The 17,919-nt window shown below is 36.3% G+C and overlaps 1 protein-coding gene across 6 annotated transcripts in view; it reads left to right on the top strand.

The window, feature by feature from the left end:
- The window catches only part of Antp (Antennapedia), a 169,851-nt gene that overhangs the window by 132,917 nt on the left and 19,015 nt on the right, over positions 1 to 17,919 (top strand). For all 6 annotated transcript variants that reach the window (XM_021339575.3, XM_049837059.2, XM_021339566.3 and 3 more), the window contains one exon: positions 14,193 to 15,048. In XM_021339575.3, the coding sequence (XP_021195250.1) occupies positions 14,391 to 15,048 (658 nt within the window). In that variant the 5' untranslated portion in view covers positions 14,193 to 14,390. The remainder of the gene's footprint in view (positions 1 to 14,192; positions 15,049 to 17,919) is intronic.

Genomic DNA, 17,919 nt, shown 5'->3' with positions numbered 1-17,919 from the left:
TTGACTGGTTAAGCTACTCAATAGAATACACATAGCAATCTAGATTAGGGCAGTTTATGAGACTTATAAATTCGTACTTCATAGGTACATGTAACCGGTTAACTGTGGTTTTTAAAATATCGGGGTTTGTTATTGAGTGTTCCAAACACTGCATATCTGCATTAATTTTTATCACCTGCTTAGCTTCTTCCCAAAATCCCAACTATATTGAAGTCGGCTTCCAGCATGATTCCCTGTTTGGCCAAAAATATGAATCTCTTCAGGAATGTTGTGATCGTTAAATCAATTCCAATAAACTTCCATACATAGGTACAGGGAAAACATTACAATCAATAAATATTATTTATTTATTTAAATTAACTACCCGGATAGTAACAAAACAAGGAAAGTATCGAGGAAATCACGAACTGTAAAAGTGGAGTCAACAATGATTGTTATAACAACATGGACAGTAACCACAAAAAGTGATGCTAAAAATATACAATACTAGTCGTTATTCCGCAGTTTCACCCGCATCCCGTGGTAACTCCTGCTCGTACAAGGATAAAATGTAGTCTATATTACTCGTAGATAAAGAAGCTTTCGAAAGGTGAAAGAATTTTTTAAATCGGTTCAGTAGTATTGGAGCCTTTAAGGTACAAACAAACAATAAAATGTTTCCTCTTCATTATATTTATTAGTAGAGTGTAGACGAATAGACGCAGTACAAAAAGTGAAGCTAAAAATATACAATGTAGATACCTAAGTAGGTAGGTACGATGTTCTCTCATCATGATACACCAGTCTTTGAACAGGTAGGTACATAGTAAAGGGGTACATAAGAAACACATACATCAAAGTTACTCAAGCCAAGCTAGGCACGAAGCCCGCCGGCCATGATCATTGCTCTCGTCTCTATAATTTCGGCCTGTACTTTTTTTTTAATCGCCCGATCTTCGATTGCGGCATTTTCGAACATCCTTGGAATTCTATCGAACTAGTGATGTGATGATTTATAACCGAATATTAAGTTAAAATTCGGTTTTTACGTCAATTAAAATTTTCTTACGGTTTTTTTTTCTTTTTCTTTGTTTTCGTTTGATAGGTTTTTGAGCTGCCATGTAAGTTTATTGGTATGTCCGATAATATTTTTCAATGGCCGTTAGCACATGTCGTGTTGGTTAAAGAAAAGGTGTAATCAATATCATAAATTCTAATATTTAAAATGTTAAAGCAATTTTAATGCATTAACAGCGACATGTTGCTTTAAATAAATTGTTAGAATAAATATGAAGTCGTTTGAGAAAAAGTTTTGAATTCATGTTGGGAGCCTTTTTTGCTGTAGAAAATTGATAGTAATTTTGTAGGTCGCTTTAATAGTAGGTTTATCTTTCTACCAATGTCGTATACCACCTGAACAAACACATAGAAACATAATAAGTTCCATACTTTTGTAATTCTGTTTACATAGTACAATATGTACAGAAACTACAACTGTTTCTAATCGATTAGGTGATTTCAAATAGCATCTACGTGTTTACAATACCTGCTTATTTACGGTAATTCGATTTTAATGCCGGTAAATTACCTATCTGTCTACGATTTGAGGATATCCGAATAATTTGTAGATACCTATAAGATCAAAGAAGCAAGAATTTTTTGTTCATTCTTTGCTGAAGCAAAACAAATCGTCATTCATTTGTTTTCGGTTTCGATTCTCGATTGATCACGGTCTCGATATTATGCATCGGGCTGCGAAAATAAAACGGGATACAGCCCGTCATTATTGTCTGATTGCTACCTAAGCATTGTCTTTGTTTGAGTTTTAATTCGCATATCATTTTAATTTGATACAAATACCAATTCCAAGGTTTATTTCAGGAAAAAACTGCTAGTAGGTGCACACTTTTTAAAAGCATGAGTTTGAATTTCAGAAAGTCTGAAAGTGAGTTTATTTTCCTTGTAATGTGTCATATACCTACCTGTTGATCTATTTAATTATTTTTCCACATTATAATCGTTCAAAATTCAAGGAAATAAACTACAGTTTATGTTATATGAACACCTAGATTTCTTTTCAAGTAGACGTTACAAAGTTTACGTGGAATCGTTTTGAAACTCAACCGCGACCAACCGCCAACAACCGGCGGGCAATAGGCGTTGCTAGTGATGTGCCACGCGCTAGGTGTTCCCGCGATAACTGCGCTCCGTCACGCGAAGTCCGCTCCGCCCATCCTCACGCACGCTAATACTCGATTTTAAAACTTACTACATTTTTTTTACCGCACCTAATTAATATATACAGACAAAATTAAAATCAAATCCAATACCACTGGCTTTTCAGGTCATGTTTTGATATAAAACCGACTTCCACGTGCAACAAATAATGTTTGTTATTTTGTTCTATTTTAAGAAACAAACAGTTTGAAAACAGTATTATTTACGCGTAAAGGTGCATTCTGTTTTCTGTCTCCTTATTTATAGCAAAATGCTGGGTAAAACAATGCAGCCGAAAGAAGACAAATATTGTTTTCATTTATAAAATAAACAGCTGGTTGAACACATTTCCTTTAGCTTCAAATCAATTAAATGCTTACTTTTCTAATTATAAATAGATGTAAATTTAACAAATCATAAGACCATATTCATCACTAGAAATATCATTTATGTGTCGAGCAGTAGTAACAATCTCAATAAAATAGTCCAAGTGCAGGGAACTAACACTCATTCTTGATAAACGGCGGCCATCACTGCACGCCACGGCCTATTATGAGAGCATGACGTCACCGCCCCGCCCCCCACCTCCTCGCTTCAATCAAACCGGGGAACCCTCGTCATGCCCCCACCCTACGTTCCGCTTTACTGACTCCGCATTTTTTCTCATAATAATAACGTCGAAAAAATCGCACAAAAAATCTCGACAGACGCGGCGTTGCTCATCCCATCCCTATCGCCGCCGTCCTTTTTCGAATCGAGTCGTGGAATTCAAAATTTGAATTTAGATAGAACGGTATATTTTGTTATTTTAAGTTTTGATTAGGTATCGATCAATATAAATACATTTGCAGCCATCTTGAAAAAAACAAATCTGTTAAATTAATTAAGAATTTAAAATGAAATGTTTTTTTTTAATTGTTATTTTATTGCGTTATCAATAAAATAACAATTTAAAAAATTATAATTATATATATATATATAAATTATAATATAATAATATAAACAATTTTAGTTAGTTATTATTGACCGTTTATTAAAGCGTTGTGCACAAATGCTCAAACAATTCTTACAAATTAACAATAACAGAAGGTCACGCTAGTGGTCACAGGTGTTCTTCATAAAAGAACGGTAAATAGTCTTATTGGATTATATTATTACCCACCTATTTAGACAAATGTATTTGTGTTGAACTACCTATTAATCATTATGGTAGTCTTGTTAGTAGGTATAAAACAGTTTCTGATAAGAAATGTATAGTTCTCTTTCCCAATTGGATTGACTAGTAGGTACAATTGGTCTGATTGGTAAAGGTATAACTTTTAAAAACTGAGTAACTAAATATCAACAAAATATAGATTCATTTCACTATTAATATTAGCGCTTTGAAATTAATAATCAACAAATAAAAAAATCCACAAATAAAATTCTTCTTCCATAATGCCATCTGTCAACCAATCAACCTCGTTCGTCAAAGTTGAAGTCAAGGACTCCATTTAATTCGGCTACTCACCGGTAGAGGTCAGCACTGTGCAAGTTTTAAAAAGTTTTGTTAACTATCTCTTTATTTAGTTCGAGGCAACATTCACAGATGGTGCTGTTATCAAATTTATTGGAATGATTTTTTAATCAATAAATAAACTTTTAATTTTCAAAGGACAATGCTCATGAAGTATGAGAAAAAAACCCAGGCCCGGCGCAAAAGAAATGTAACTCAGAATATAGGTAAAAATAAGTAATTAAATATTACATAGGGGGCATTATCGAAATCAGTGGCTATATGTGTGAAATTGCTATTCGAATTTTAACATCTGCGGTACATTGCTACTCAAGATTTTAGAGGTAACCAATGTATTAGTAAAAGGAACAGCAAACAGATACAGTTGTGGTTTAAGAGTGTACATAATGACATGTTTATAGCAACTTGTCCACTATTCTACCTACTTTTACAAGATAATAGGATGATAAAACTAAAACAGGATATGAATGTACTTTTCATTTTAATAATAACGCTTAAAAGTCATCGATTCTTTATTTCTAACACGACGAGATCCAAAAATGTTGCGGGATGCGCGAACTGTTCCTCATGTCTAGCCCACCCTAAGTAATGTAAAACGCTCATGACGCGATGACGTGGGCGCTGCAGCCTATACTTCGGTACTGATTTATCTTTTTGGAGAAGCTTATTACTTGCCATATTACTTGTTTGTTGTTTCAGATAACACTTTAATTAAACTATAAGCCCCAGCTGCTCATGTTACCCCTTTAAAAAATCAAATAGCAATTTCATACATTTAGCCATTGATTTCGATGATGCCTCCTATGCAGTGTTTCATTACTTATTATTACCTATAATTTGAGTTACTTTTCGTTTGCGCCGGGCTTGGGTTTTTTTTGAGCATTGTCCTTTATTTTTGTTTATTTTAGTTTCAAAAGAAAATTAAGTTTAGTTTTAAACTAAATGTAGTCTCGTGGCCTACAAGAAAATATTTGATGCGGTATAAAAGTTGTTGTTTGACATGAATTACTTTTTTGGACATATTCTTTGGGTAAGGTACTGTAACTTTTGAAAGTAGGTATTTCTGCAGATTATATTATTGGCAGGACATTTATGTTGGTACCTATAGGAGAATTTAAATTCCATAATCGTATAGCTTAACCCTTGTCAATTGTGACAGCGTCTAAATTAATAGTGCGTGAAGGTATTTTGCAAAATATAGACTTAATTTATGTATGGAAAGATTTATGACTACATTAGATTATTGCTTACTAAAATGATGTGTTTGTATTAAAATGCAATCATATTTTTCAAATGATACTTGTAACTGAAAACTTACAGTTTAAGTTTCATCTCATACCTAGGTCTATGATCATCGCATCGCCAGAAATGATAGTTTATACGAGTCTAGGCTGCTAGGCTGTTAGTGGCACACTTCAATATAACAAAATTTTCCAAAAAGGCTTTATCAAATCTTAAGGCAAAAAATATTTATCCCCACTCAACAACCCTTCAAACTAACAAGAAACGAAACTCTATTCCAAAGCGGTATTAGCCCATAGATCTCACAAAGGAACGTTTATTGAGAGCAGCGTGCTGCGACCGAAGCCTGATGAATGATTTTCATCGCTACCGGAGCCAGGGCGGAAACTCTCAGATACCGCCCGCCCAGGGCAGCCGCTGCGCGTAAATTAACCCGCTCGGCATGCCACGTTTCCGCTTACATTTCTGTTACATTTAATGTAAAGCTACGATTTACTGGGCCGATGACATGGTTATGATAAATGAATTTTTTTGGTATCAATTTTTTTTAAATATTTTTTTTTTCATCAAGCTCAAGGTAGGAGAATATAAGACCGAAAAATTGTAAACAATCAGAATTAATTGTCTGTTGAGTTGCAAACAAATATAAAAAGAAAAATCCAGTGATTAATATTTCTTCTTAATTAACAAGTTGGTACCACTATCGAGTCCTTAATCTGCCTTTGCTAAATGTACCTACATACTTACTTAGGTATTTTTATTGTGTTCTCAGTTGTATAATGACTAGGTGACTAAAGGTGTGTGACCTTCCTTTTAACACGGTTTCCTCCAGTACGTAAACTTAGAGAAAGGGAAACACTGATTATTCAGAATGCGTCTCGAATTATTCAATGTAGCGGGAAAACGACCGTGATAGGAATTTTAATAAACTCCATAGACACTTGCTTTCCCATTAAAATGTGTACTGTTGCTTAATTCAAACATCTTTTTCATTTTCAACGAAAACATTTGCTCTGGTATATTTTGTAACCAAAAAAAATACCATCAATGTCTTCGAACTTTTGACTTGAAAGAAGTTAGCTGTCAGCGTTGGTAGTTCATTATGAAACATATAGATGGCGCTGTCTTAAAAATGCATAATTGAAAAAATAGATGGTGCTGTTTCAATAGTTCACGTAAATAAAATAATATTTTACTTCATAAAGTAATATTTCATGATGATCGAATGATAAAACTGTGCTCTATAATGTAAGCAGCAGCAACTAATAATTACGCTGATTGTGTTAATTGAAAATCGGTACCGCCTACTTATTGTCATAACATCTCACCCCCGCTCCTATTGTTCGTAGTATGCATGCAATGTTTGAATCACGTGTGGCAATTACAAAGGTGTCGGCGTTTGTATCTCGCCATAAATCAGCTTTGCGCGATATAACAATTAGCCGGTATGATAGCAATGTTAATTAAACGGGTATAACTCGCCACCGCAGCGCCACAAGCGGTCGAATTCGGAACTACGATGAAACATTGCGACTCTCGATTGTTCTGTATTTACCTACTAATAAATGTTTTGGTAATATTTTTTTTCAGTTACAAAAATTGCAAATTAGTTTGAGTATCTACATGTAATTACTAATTCAATTAAAATTGACATTGAAATTCATACTAATATAGTCAGTTGATTAATATTAAAATTTAGTTGCATATAAAAACTGGTAGGCAAGCATAGTACTAGACTTGACTGTTATTCTATTCATTATCATGAAACAGGTTATTCGGGTTATTAGAAATAATAATTAATTTTGAAATTGCTTTAGACACTAATAAATCTATTTTGTTCTTTTTTTCTGTGAAAAGTTAATTAACTTTTCCATATCGTACTTACCACATATCCTCTACCGAAGAATGTAACTATGTTTAAATAAGTCTCATCATTTTGAATTTTTTTACAGAGGCAATTAATGTATAAAATTATTCTATCAAATGAAAATTTCGATTGAAAAATCTCACATCAATACCGAATTACTCATTTTATCGACATCATCTTATCAAGTCACTCATTTTATCGACAACCATCTCATCAAAGTCACTCATTATATCGATACCTATATCCCATCTCTATCGACACCACCGACACTCGTCCAGACATTTGACGTCGCCCGAACCCTGCGGAATGCCAGCCATTTTGATTGCAGACCCGTAATTGATTGCGTTCACTTTGATTAACAGATTCCAGCTTACTGTACCTCGTAATCGGTGATACGGGAGCCATTTGCATCGTTTTGTATGTATGTAATATATGTACCTAGTAATTGAATGGATAGGTAATACTGAGGTCTAGGCTCAGGTCATATTATCATTAGGTATGTCAATCTTATTTTGAAAAGACATACGAGACGCCAAATCTATAGAGAGAGTAAGTATCTAACGAAAATAATGTAATACTTGCATAGAAACTTTGCAGCTGAAATTCTAAGAATATTTTACTTTGATCGTTTCCAAAGCTATGGTTTCCTAGGATACAATACATAAGTTATAACGCCTTTTGAAGTAGGTATCGAGGATCTAGGAAAACAGTTAACAGTTTTACATAATTTAACATAGTATAATTCAAAGTTTTCGTAGTAAATCTTCCACTGCAATCCATCGATTCATCACCTCACCGATTTGTTCAAAGATTATCAGTATGTCGCCGTTGTTATTTATGAATTGCAAGTGATATTTATATTTCAATACAAGATTCATATCTATTCACACAATTTATTACGTACCAACATTACAAAGGTTAAGTTGTGTTTCGTTATTTATTTAAATAACAACGCAAGTCAAAACTTCCGTTGTTCAACAAAGTGTGCAGAATTAATTTGTGTTATCTTTTGAAAGATAATTTAAATTGGTTGTATGTTTTGTCAATAACAAGCTTTAAATATGATGTTTTCTGCTTAATTATGACTTTGAAAGAAGAAGAAAGGGCACACAATTCAGAAATTATTCTCCTAAGTAATCAGGATTTTTAATTAAAGTAAACCATGATAACTGAGATACGTAGATAAGTATACGAAGCACTCAATGCAAACAGTCAGAAGCGCCTAAATGTTACTTTTTCAAAAATAGGATAAAATAGGAATTGTTTAAAAAAACGATTTATTGGCTTTCCAATTCATCAACGACCAACCACAGATAAAAGCTGTTACCAGCTCCCAATCAACAATCTATGTCCTACCTTCTAACTACGTCGCCATTTATCATAACTATGCAAAAACTGCGTTGCTGACACTGACGTAAAACACAGATTTTATGCGTAGCCACGGCACGACGTGACATAAATTAAATGACATGATAGTGCTAGTGCGAAACAGTAGCCATAGATAGTAATCTACTAACAGACTACAGATTATACAGAGAGATAATTGTTAAATGCTGCGTACGAGAATGAAGCAAGGCGTTTCTAATTGAACGTGGAGGAACGTGTGATTATTAACGTACCTACGTAATTATGAACTGTAGTGATTGTTGCTTCATTTTTCTTATGTTTGCCCTGTAAACCAGGAATCCCAAACCCAAATCTCGCTGAGCAAGCCACCATAATATGCAAATTCGCTCATTGTTTTTCGCGAAGGACCTGTCACTGTCATTGTTCAGAGTAGGAAAACAAAGTTTCCTCCTCAAAGAGTCAGTGACATTAAAGTTTCATAGCATACATAATAAGGTATAATTAAGTCACTTTTCCTGCTATTTAACCCTCCACACGTCAGCGTAAACAGTGACATACTAACGCGGTAATCACGGTATCTTCCATCCCGACGGCGTCATGAAAAATTATGGACCCACCGCGAAAATTACACAAGTTGTCTGATTAAATTTAGAAGTTGGTTGGTATAATTAGCAGGAACATAGCTATTCACTCAGGGTACGCTTAGTGGCCCGGATTTACGCCAAAGGGGCGGTTGGGAGGAGTTTTCGTGGAAAAATGCGCCCGTTTTTCAATACAGAGAGGACTCGTAATGTCACGTCAGGGAATATGACGTGTTTAAGTGTTAATAATGGAGTCGGTTGATGATTTTTCAGGTGGATTTTAATTTTGGGACGAGTTTTTTGGGTTTGTTTTCTTTTATAAAATAATCTGCTGAGCGGAAACACTGCTGCTATGAATATAGATAATGATATCAGGACCACGAATAAATATTGTTTTTGCATTTAAAGCATACACTAAACTCAATTAAACAATTCATTATTCTTAAGCAGATGCAAAAAGATACTGAATGAACGCAAAAAAAACGACAGCATCATGTTTAATTTCCTTTACGATTCCAATTGCGAAACAAGGTGTCCATCTAATTAAAGGATTAATTTAACACAACACAATAATAAGAAGATCAGAGGGAGCCACCGGCAGATTAATGGTCAGCCATGTTTAATAAATGGTGCGACCACAGTGCTCCTAAGAAAGTTGCGCTGTAACTAATATGCATATGACGTGTTATTAATTTAATGAATTATCTCGTGTTGAAAAATAATGCTTTGTTTTCAATTTTTTTTTAGCTTAAAATTAATATTGAAGTTTATTTTTTCGGGTAACTATTCTGTAGGTATACCTATTAATATTAATTAATGCAGATTCTATAAAAATCTATAGTAAGTTCAACTCAGTCGTGCGCGCGGCCTTATGTGTGGGTAACCCTTGTACATATACAGTGACTTTGTGTGCGTGACAAGAGGTACAGTCGGGTACAAATACAGTTATCTAGGGGTTGCATACGGGTGTTTAAAAAAAAACAGTTATTACGTAATTTAATGTTTATTTATTTATAATGATTCTAAATCGCTACTTAAAAAATCAAATGATGAATTTTCGGATTCGCTACTCTCCAAGGTGAATTATAAATTCTGACTCCATGTCAAAATGTCTATAGCATTCTTCTTTTTTCTTACATGTCGACAAGTATTACCCAACATCCCTTCATCAATTTGACTTATACGTTCATTTATGAGTTTCATTATTTCCATCTTATTTTGGTCGACATTATGCGAAGCAATATATATTTTTTTAATTCCCCACACATTTTGTTTACATTATTATATTTATTGTCTGCGTACCCCGAGCTAGAAAATATGTAAGGAGTATTTAAATCATCTTAGATATTTCACCTCATTTATTTCTTAGATACTGTCAATGTAAATTTGAAAAGACGAAAATAATGAAAAACTATATTTAATAATAAAAAGCTTTGAATGTTGTTTCTCCTTAATAATTTCTCCGTGAATAACTATGTAGTATTTTCGTAAGCGACTGTACCCATAACAAAAAGCGATAAGAACACGTCATCCTCGGACGACGTCACTGTCACACGAATGAAAGTTGTATATTTACAAGCCGACGCACACATAGGGCCGCGCGCAAATCTGAGTTGAACTATCTATATTAGAAATTTGATTCAGTAAAAGTTCTTGAATGTGCTATTTTACATTGTAAAATAATATAATTATTCAAACCGCAAATACAGCCACCTTTTTAATTTTTTCTTACTCCCACTTTCAATCAATTAAAAATAATGTTTCATTTAATTTCACAGTCTTAATTCAGCGCCTGTAACAGCGATACCTTTTACTATTGATACGCGATACAAATCTTTAAACATTATAATTAAGATTCTCAAACGGTACCAATATCTTGACTTGGTATCGTCTGGCTTGCAAACCTGTCAAAAGCGAACAACGCATGAATCAGCAAAATTAATGTATCAGTTACTTTCATACAAATATAATTTCAGTTGTAATTAATAATCAACAATAAAGAGATGCTTGCAATTTCTACCTTCGAATATTAAAATAACTTCAAAGCTAACGCGGCCGATATGGTGACTCTAAAAAGAAAAGATTTCATAGCACAAATTAAACTGACATTCATAATGATCCTAAGAAACGGGTTATGAAAAATCCCCTTCTTGTGGTGTAGCATCTTACAGGTTTCGCCTTGAAATGTGCTCTACTTCATCGTTTGTTCTGAAACAAATGAAGATATTAAAAATAAAGAAATAGACATTGTAAATCTACAGAAATTACTGCTACAGCATTTATGACGACTATACATTATTTGTTTGGGTTTTTTCATGAAATTTATCACTCACCACATAGCGAAGCTTCAGCAATATTTGTGACTGTTATCGTAAACGATGACACAAGTTTTGTTTAAATCACTTTAATTACTTAATGAACAACGATTAATGTCATCGGTCCTGTCATCTAACGCCATTAGATTTTAAATTAAAAGTACCGTAAAATAGGTTTATAAAAACTCTGCTCGACCGATTCTATGTAAATCTACGTCAACAATGAGGTTTTATTGAGACAGATGGGAGCGATTTCCCGGAACTAAAAACAGTGCAATAAAACAAGGTGGAGCAACTTTTCTTGCGCACTGTCGCATTAAACCGATACAGGGTGTATAAATCAAAGTGCGTTGTTCCCACAATAGCTCTCTAATTGACAAATAGTAGAAATGATAAATACACGCGTTGGGAATTTTCCCAAAATACTCATCCTTTGATCGTGCCTTGATTAACAGCTGCCGACTTGTGGTCGCGAAATGTTATTAATTTTCTTTTTAATTTGGTCGCCAGTCTATTAGACCATGTATTTTTGTATGATTTATTGTACGACTCTTATAAAACAAGAGGAGAGATGGTCCATCGCATATTTTGCAGTTTTTACGTATGATTAAAACATTTCCGAGTGATTTACACGTTATTTCTTCAATGAAATTGCTAAAAAATATAGATCTGGTTTTATTTTGGATATTAATTCAAGATAGAGTAAATCTAGAAACATTTCATTATCAACTATTTCGACATTTATATATCGCTAAAAGGGTCGTTAAATCATTGTTTTTGTAACAGTGTTATTCATTTTGAATTCTTTGGGTGGTCTTATTCGAGAAAATTCAGATAAAAATATGCCAAGCTTTAGATGACTCATTCCAATCATCAGATTGTAATATATTTCTTCCTTGGACAAACTACTTACTTTTAAAATATAGTAGAAAGACTATACATTTTATAACAAGTCTTGCCAAATAATCCTCCGTATTCTCACAGTTTCAATTTTTTGTTCCTAACTTCGAGAAGTTCAGTACAAAGTTAAACCTGTTTCCAAATTATTGTTCACGTAGTATAACATTTAGTTAATGTCCATCTCCGATAGAACTGTCCAAGCTTTACCTAGAAACAGCACATAAACATTTTGACACACACCTAATTACATATCCAAGTTTACTTAGAAGCAAGGGGCATGAGAACGGACCTCGGCTGACTCACAAACCAGTTATTTGAGAAATAAATCAAAATGTAGACGTCCGTTATCAAATTATCAAAGGCACGTGAGACTTAATTTTCGACGTCGGTCAGTTTAAAGACGTATTCCTTGAACATTCAGGGTTGGAGATTTTTATCTCGTTCATAATTGTCGGCTAGAACATTAGCCGTACGTGCAACTCGGATCAAGACACGACTATGAGTTACTGTTATAATTATTACACTTGTTTTGTTAATGTTTTCGCCGAATTATGTTAAGCCTTACTTTGAAGTAATTTCCTTAATATGCGCACTTAACTTACTTAAGTTTTTAATTTTGCGTGAGGCAAGTTTTGCATCTTGCTATAGAACGTAGAGTTGCAGTGGTATGGTACCCACCATATCCTATACATAGTCTATGTGGATCTATTTGTTCGTTACCAACTAGAATAATTATTGGTTCTCCGCAACAGGCGAGATAATAACGGACAACTTGAGGCTCCATACGAAACAAGACCTTAGCGAATAAAACCTCATAAATCACTTCTCGTCTACATGCATTTACATCTATAGGGCGAGAGTTAGTTGTCGGAATGCAAATGAAAATTGAAAATTAAAAAAAAGCGAGGGTCGCGTCGCTAGGGGGCGGCGAAATCGTAAATTTAAATTGTCCAGCCCTGTACATGCAAATTTTCCGAGTAGGCATGCCTTTCAATTGTTGTACCTACGCTCAGTTCACGCTCGCTTCAAAATTAATTATCGCGTTATGTATTGTCCTTAGGATTTTCATGATTTCACATGCCATTAACAGGAAGGATAAAACCGAATCTGGAATAGCCGTAAAGCGACATATTTTGAACCGATGTTACTCGTTAAGGACATGAAATATTGTTTTGGTGTGTCTAATGTTTCAGTAGATAATTTTAGCAGCAGATAATAATATTACATGTTCCCATGCCAATGTTTGTTACACAACAAAACAGTAGCATCTGCAAGTAGCATATTGTCTCGGAGTCGCCGCCATCATTAACTGTCGCTAATGAGGCTTGAACTTTTGGTTTTAAATAACTTGCGCCAGCCCTCAGGGGCGGCACCACTACTGCAAGGATTTTTTACTCAGTATATGATGCTAATAAAGCTTATCGAAAATGTTGCGACGTGACTTTGTAACGTTGTTCACGTATTTGAATTAAAAAATTGTAAGCATTACCTACTTCTTACAATAGCTTACCATAAATTGTTAAAAAATATGACGCAACCACACGTTCGAAGTCGTCTTAACTACAGAATTATTCTTGTTTTTATTTGGTTAATTGAATTTTTTGTACGAGTATGTTGGCTGCTTGGTAAATTCTAGTAGCTGTCGTATTAAGTACGCAATAAATTCTCTATGTTAAACCAGTAGAGCGAGATTCGGCGATAACACGGTGGTTTCTGTGACACTTGTCCCTCGGCGCACAAATTAACGTCCGTGTAAAGTTATATCGTCGGGCGGCGGCGGTTGTCACTCATGCTCCATCAACTGCTGGGAAATGTCGAGGGTATGACGTCGGGTCAGCCACATGTCGATCTCGAGACGTGACACTATTCCATCTGCCGTCTCGTTTCTCAAGATCTACTTCCTACAGCCAGACAAAGACAGATTTCAAATATGAATCGCGTTTAAGAATGTGCCGCTTAGTTATCTCCAGCGAACGGGGGCCCGTATCGCAGACAGGTTGTCGCTAATAGGCGTTTTACTCGGAACATGAGGTTTTATGACTTCGTGTGTGTCCCCAGTAGGACACGTGTCAGTCTGTCAGTCAGGCCGGCAGCGGCGCGATATGACTCTGGCGCAGATAACCGCGAGCTCGCCAATACAAACATGATCGACCGATACTCGCTTTCTTACAGCTGACCATTGGAAGATCAATTATAGATTTATTAAACGCATTAATCTCTCTTTTCAGATTCGAGGAAGAATCAAATGAGGAGACACCGTCCGTCAACACCGAGCAGCTCATCAGTGAGACCGATCGCTGTCGTGTAGTGAATGGAATCCGAAGTGTTTGTGTAGTGACTAAACTGTGATAGGTAGTGTCGGCCCGAGGGGCCGAGAATCTGCAACGGAAGATACGGACGCGAGCCGCGCGGGCTGCGGGCCCGCGATGAGCGCCAACAACTGCGACAGCATGACCTACTTCTCCAACGCCTACATGCCTGATATGAGGAACGGCGGCGGCCATGAGCACCAGCAGGCGCACGCGCACTACGGTGCCGTGCCACAACAGGGCCACGAGATGGAGGGCTGCGACCAGCAGCTCAGGCCGGCGCAGCACCACTACCCCGCGCAGCCGGCGCCCGGCATGCCTTACCCCAGGTTTCCGCCTTACGACAGACTGGGGTATTACCAACAGATGGAGCAAAATGGCTACCGACCAGACAGTCCGTCTCAGATGGGGCACATGGGTCCAAAGACGGACGGGTACGGGCCCAACGGACACCAGCCACCTGCGCCAGCGGTGTACACGTCGTGTAAGCTGCAGGCGGCGGCGGCGACGGCGGGGGGCGTGCCGGGCAGCCCGCCGCTGGAGCAGGCGCAGCAGATGCCGCACCACATGCACCCGCAGCAGCATATGGTGCAGCACGGCGTGCCGCACCAGCAGCACCTCATGTACCCCGTGGACGACATGCAGCACCAGACGCAGATGCCGCCCATGCACCAGCAGTCCATGCACGCGCAACAACCGCCCCCGCAACAGCCCCCGCCAAACACCAACGCCTCGCTGCCTAGCCCATTATATCCTTGGATGCGAAGTCAATTTGGTAAGTGTTAACTTTCATATTCCAACTAAATCTTATTCACCAGACCTGAAAGATTAATTGTCATCTAAGTGGTTTTCAATCCACCTGTTGTTGCACTTTAGCAGGTTATAGTCGTTGATTTTGATGACGCGGTGACTAATCTTCTTAGATTAGTTATGTAGTACCTTTACTTGTACAATAAATCTAACAATAGGTTCATGTTACCCAGAACTGTTATTGATTTATATTACGTTGAAAACGAGAGCGAATTCCTGTGTCAACTCAGAATTTGCACAATATACATTACGTTAACTCAGGTAGCGAAAATAGATTCGACAATTTGCAAAAACACTTTCGCTCCACGTGCGCATTGATGAGAAACAATAAGTGCCAGAAACAATACCCTGCCTACTGTTCGGGGATTATTTATGAGTCGAAGAGGCATTCAAAAGGAATTTCACTTTTCATAAAATTTACAACTGCCGACACAAAAGCGCTCACCTTCTGTTTAGCTGACGCCGATCTCGAACAAAGACCCTCAAGTTGTGCTACCATCTCCTACTGTTTTTGAATTTGTCTGAAATCTAATTTATGGTGTTGCTGCCTGATTTAGGGTTTCCTTTGTAATTGGCGAAATCATTCGCAATAGAGATGCTGTTTAAAGTTTCGAATTTAGTTTTGCGTGCATATTTGCGCGGGATAGTTTGGCTACTGTCCGAAGTGTTCGGGTCCGAGTTATAATTATTCGCGAAAGTTGTGCGTCACTTTAAATAATATTACCTTGTAGTGATATTAAAGTGAGTCGAGTTAATTTTGGGTAGTGAATTTTACCGAGTCATTACATCTTGAGTGAGTGTTTGTCGATTCGTCTTCGGACGTCTCTTCACAGTGTTGGTAAGCTTCCTGATGTCTATTTTCAATCTATTGGCTAACCACACAGTCAGTCGTCTGGCTAGGGACGTTCTTTATTCATTAACTGCAGTCGCAGATTGCGGAAATTCCAATGACGTGATGGCTCGATAGCATCAGTTACATTCTATGAGCGTAGTGTCATATTTGCCCCTTTATGTTTCGTTTTTCTTGTTAGAGTTTAGGAGACTTCTTCTGTATAATAAATTAAGGAATATTTTGAATTTTGCTGAAGTACGCAACTACATACAGCAAACACTGGACCTGGTAAACAAGACTAGGAATGTGGCTTATTACAAGTGTTGGCGACTCTTAAAGCAAAATTAATTGAATATTTTCTGCATGCCAAAGCCGAGACTTAATTTAACAGCACGGCAATTAACAACACAACTCACAAAGCATTTTAATTCATATAAATCAAGTGATTATAAATCATATCTGATCGTGTCAGTGTATTTGCCAACTTTTACTGTTCCTACACAGCGTAGAATGTGCACCGATTTATGTCCAACTACGTATCTAGGATCAGAGCAGAGATGAGGAACATAGACAGATCATAGCTACTAGAAAATCGATTTATGAAGTTTATTCGAAAAAATATCGATACTGACAGACAAGTGGTTAGTTTTGCACCCAACAACAGTTTCCATTTTGCTTTTGTTAATATGTTACCCATTTGTCTTCAGTGCTCTATCAATGTCCATCCTCTAGGGTTGTCGACCAACTTCTCCAAAAACAATTAATACTAAGTGTTTGTAACCCATGTCATAACCAGTAACTGGCAGCTAAATGCCAGATAAGACGTGCCAATTTTGACTTAGTTTGTGCCAAACCTGAGTTGGCGGTCGTAGTTAATTAATTCCCAACTTCGATGCGATTTGATGAGGCAGAGACAGATTGTTACAGAGTGGTGCAAGAAATGATGCAAGCGGTGACGCCTCTCGTACGATCATTGGTTGATAATGCACTTTCATTTGTTCTTGAGAAACGGATTCTGAGAATCTTGTTTTAATTGCTTATTTATGTGAATAGATTTTCCGCTAAGTCTGATTAAGCCAGAGGTCTCACTCGAATATTTATGAAGTTTTTAGAAGAAATTCCTATATCAAAATCTTGGAACACTTTGAACTACTTACCTACATAATTTTCTGTTTGGCAATTAGCATCAAAAATATTAACAACGCAACTGCAGATACACAAAGCAAAAATGGTAAACTACCAAAACCGGTCGGAGCAAAAACAAATCTCGGATATTATCTCTTAAACACCAGACGTGCCTATTTAGCATATGAAAAATACTCGGTGCTTACAGCACACGGTAGCAAATAGTCGCACTTAACCAGAAATCTCGTTAAAGCTCTTATGTTATCTACTTGAGAACGTTCCTTCATTAATTATCTTCAAATATCGGCTGCCATTTTGAAATAAAAAACCAACCAATAGGAACACCGCCTGCGTTTGTTTGAAAATAGAACGCCGTTCCGTTTGAAGCTTACGAATCATTAATCATTGACCAACTGTAGCAACGCGTACGCAATGATTATGTACTAATAGAATCTGGTGGTGTGTCCATATGATGTGTTACACGAAAAATATGATCACGATGATAAAACTTTGGAATAAAAACAATTTATTATAGATATTTTTGCACAAACAAAACAACAGGAACGTCTTATTTTAGCATGACAAAGACAAACTTTAGAGTCTGATTATTCAGTTGATATATCCTAATGAGATTTCATGTTAAAAACATATCACAAGCTTTACTGATGGAATTATGCGACCCATTACTTTTAAAAGACAAATGATAAATCTGCGAACATTTTTCATTTTACATCAAGAGGAAGTCGATGAAGATATAAAATGAGGAATTTTGTATGACGTCAAAAGGTGGTCAGTTATTGTAAACACAATTAATTGGCTCACAGGAATGATATTTATTAGGAATTATAGTTTTGGTTTTCATGTGACATATAACATCGG

The sequence above is a fragment of the Helicoverpa armigera genome, chromosome 14 (genome assembly GCF_030705265.1).
Source record: "Helicoverpa armigera isolate CAAS_96S chromosome 14, ASM3070526v1, whole genome shotgun sequence".
Taxonomy (NCBI): Eukaryota; Metazoa; Arthropoda; class Insecta; order Lepidoptera; family Noctuidae; genus Helicoverpa; species Helicoverpa armigera.
This window is presented reverse-complemented; position numbering and strand designations above follow the sequence as displayed.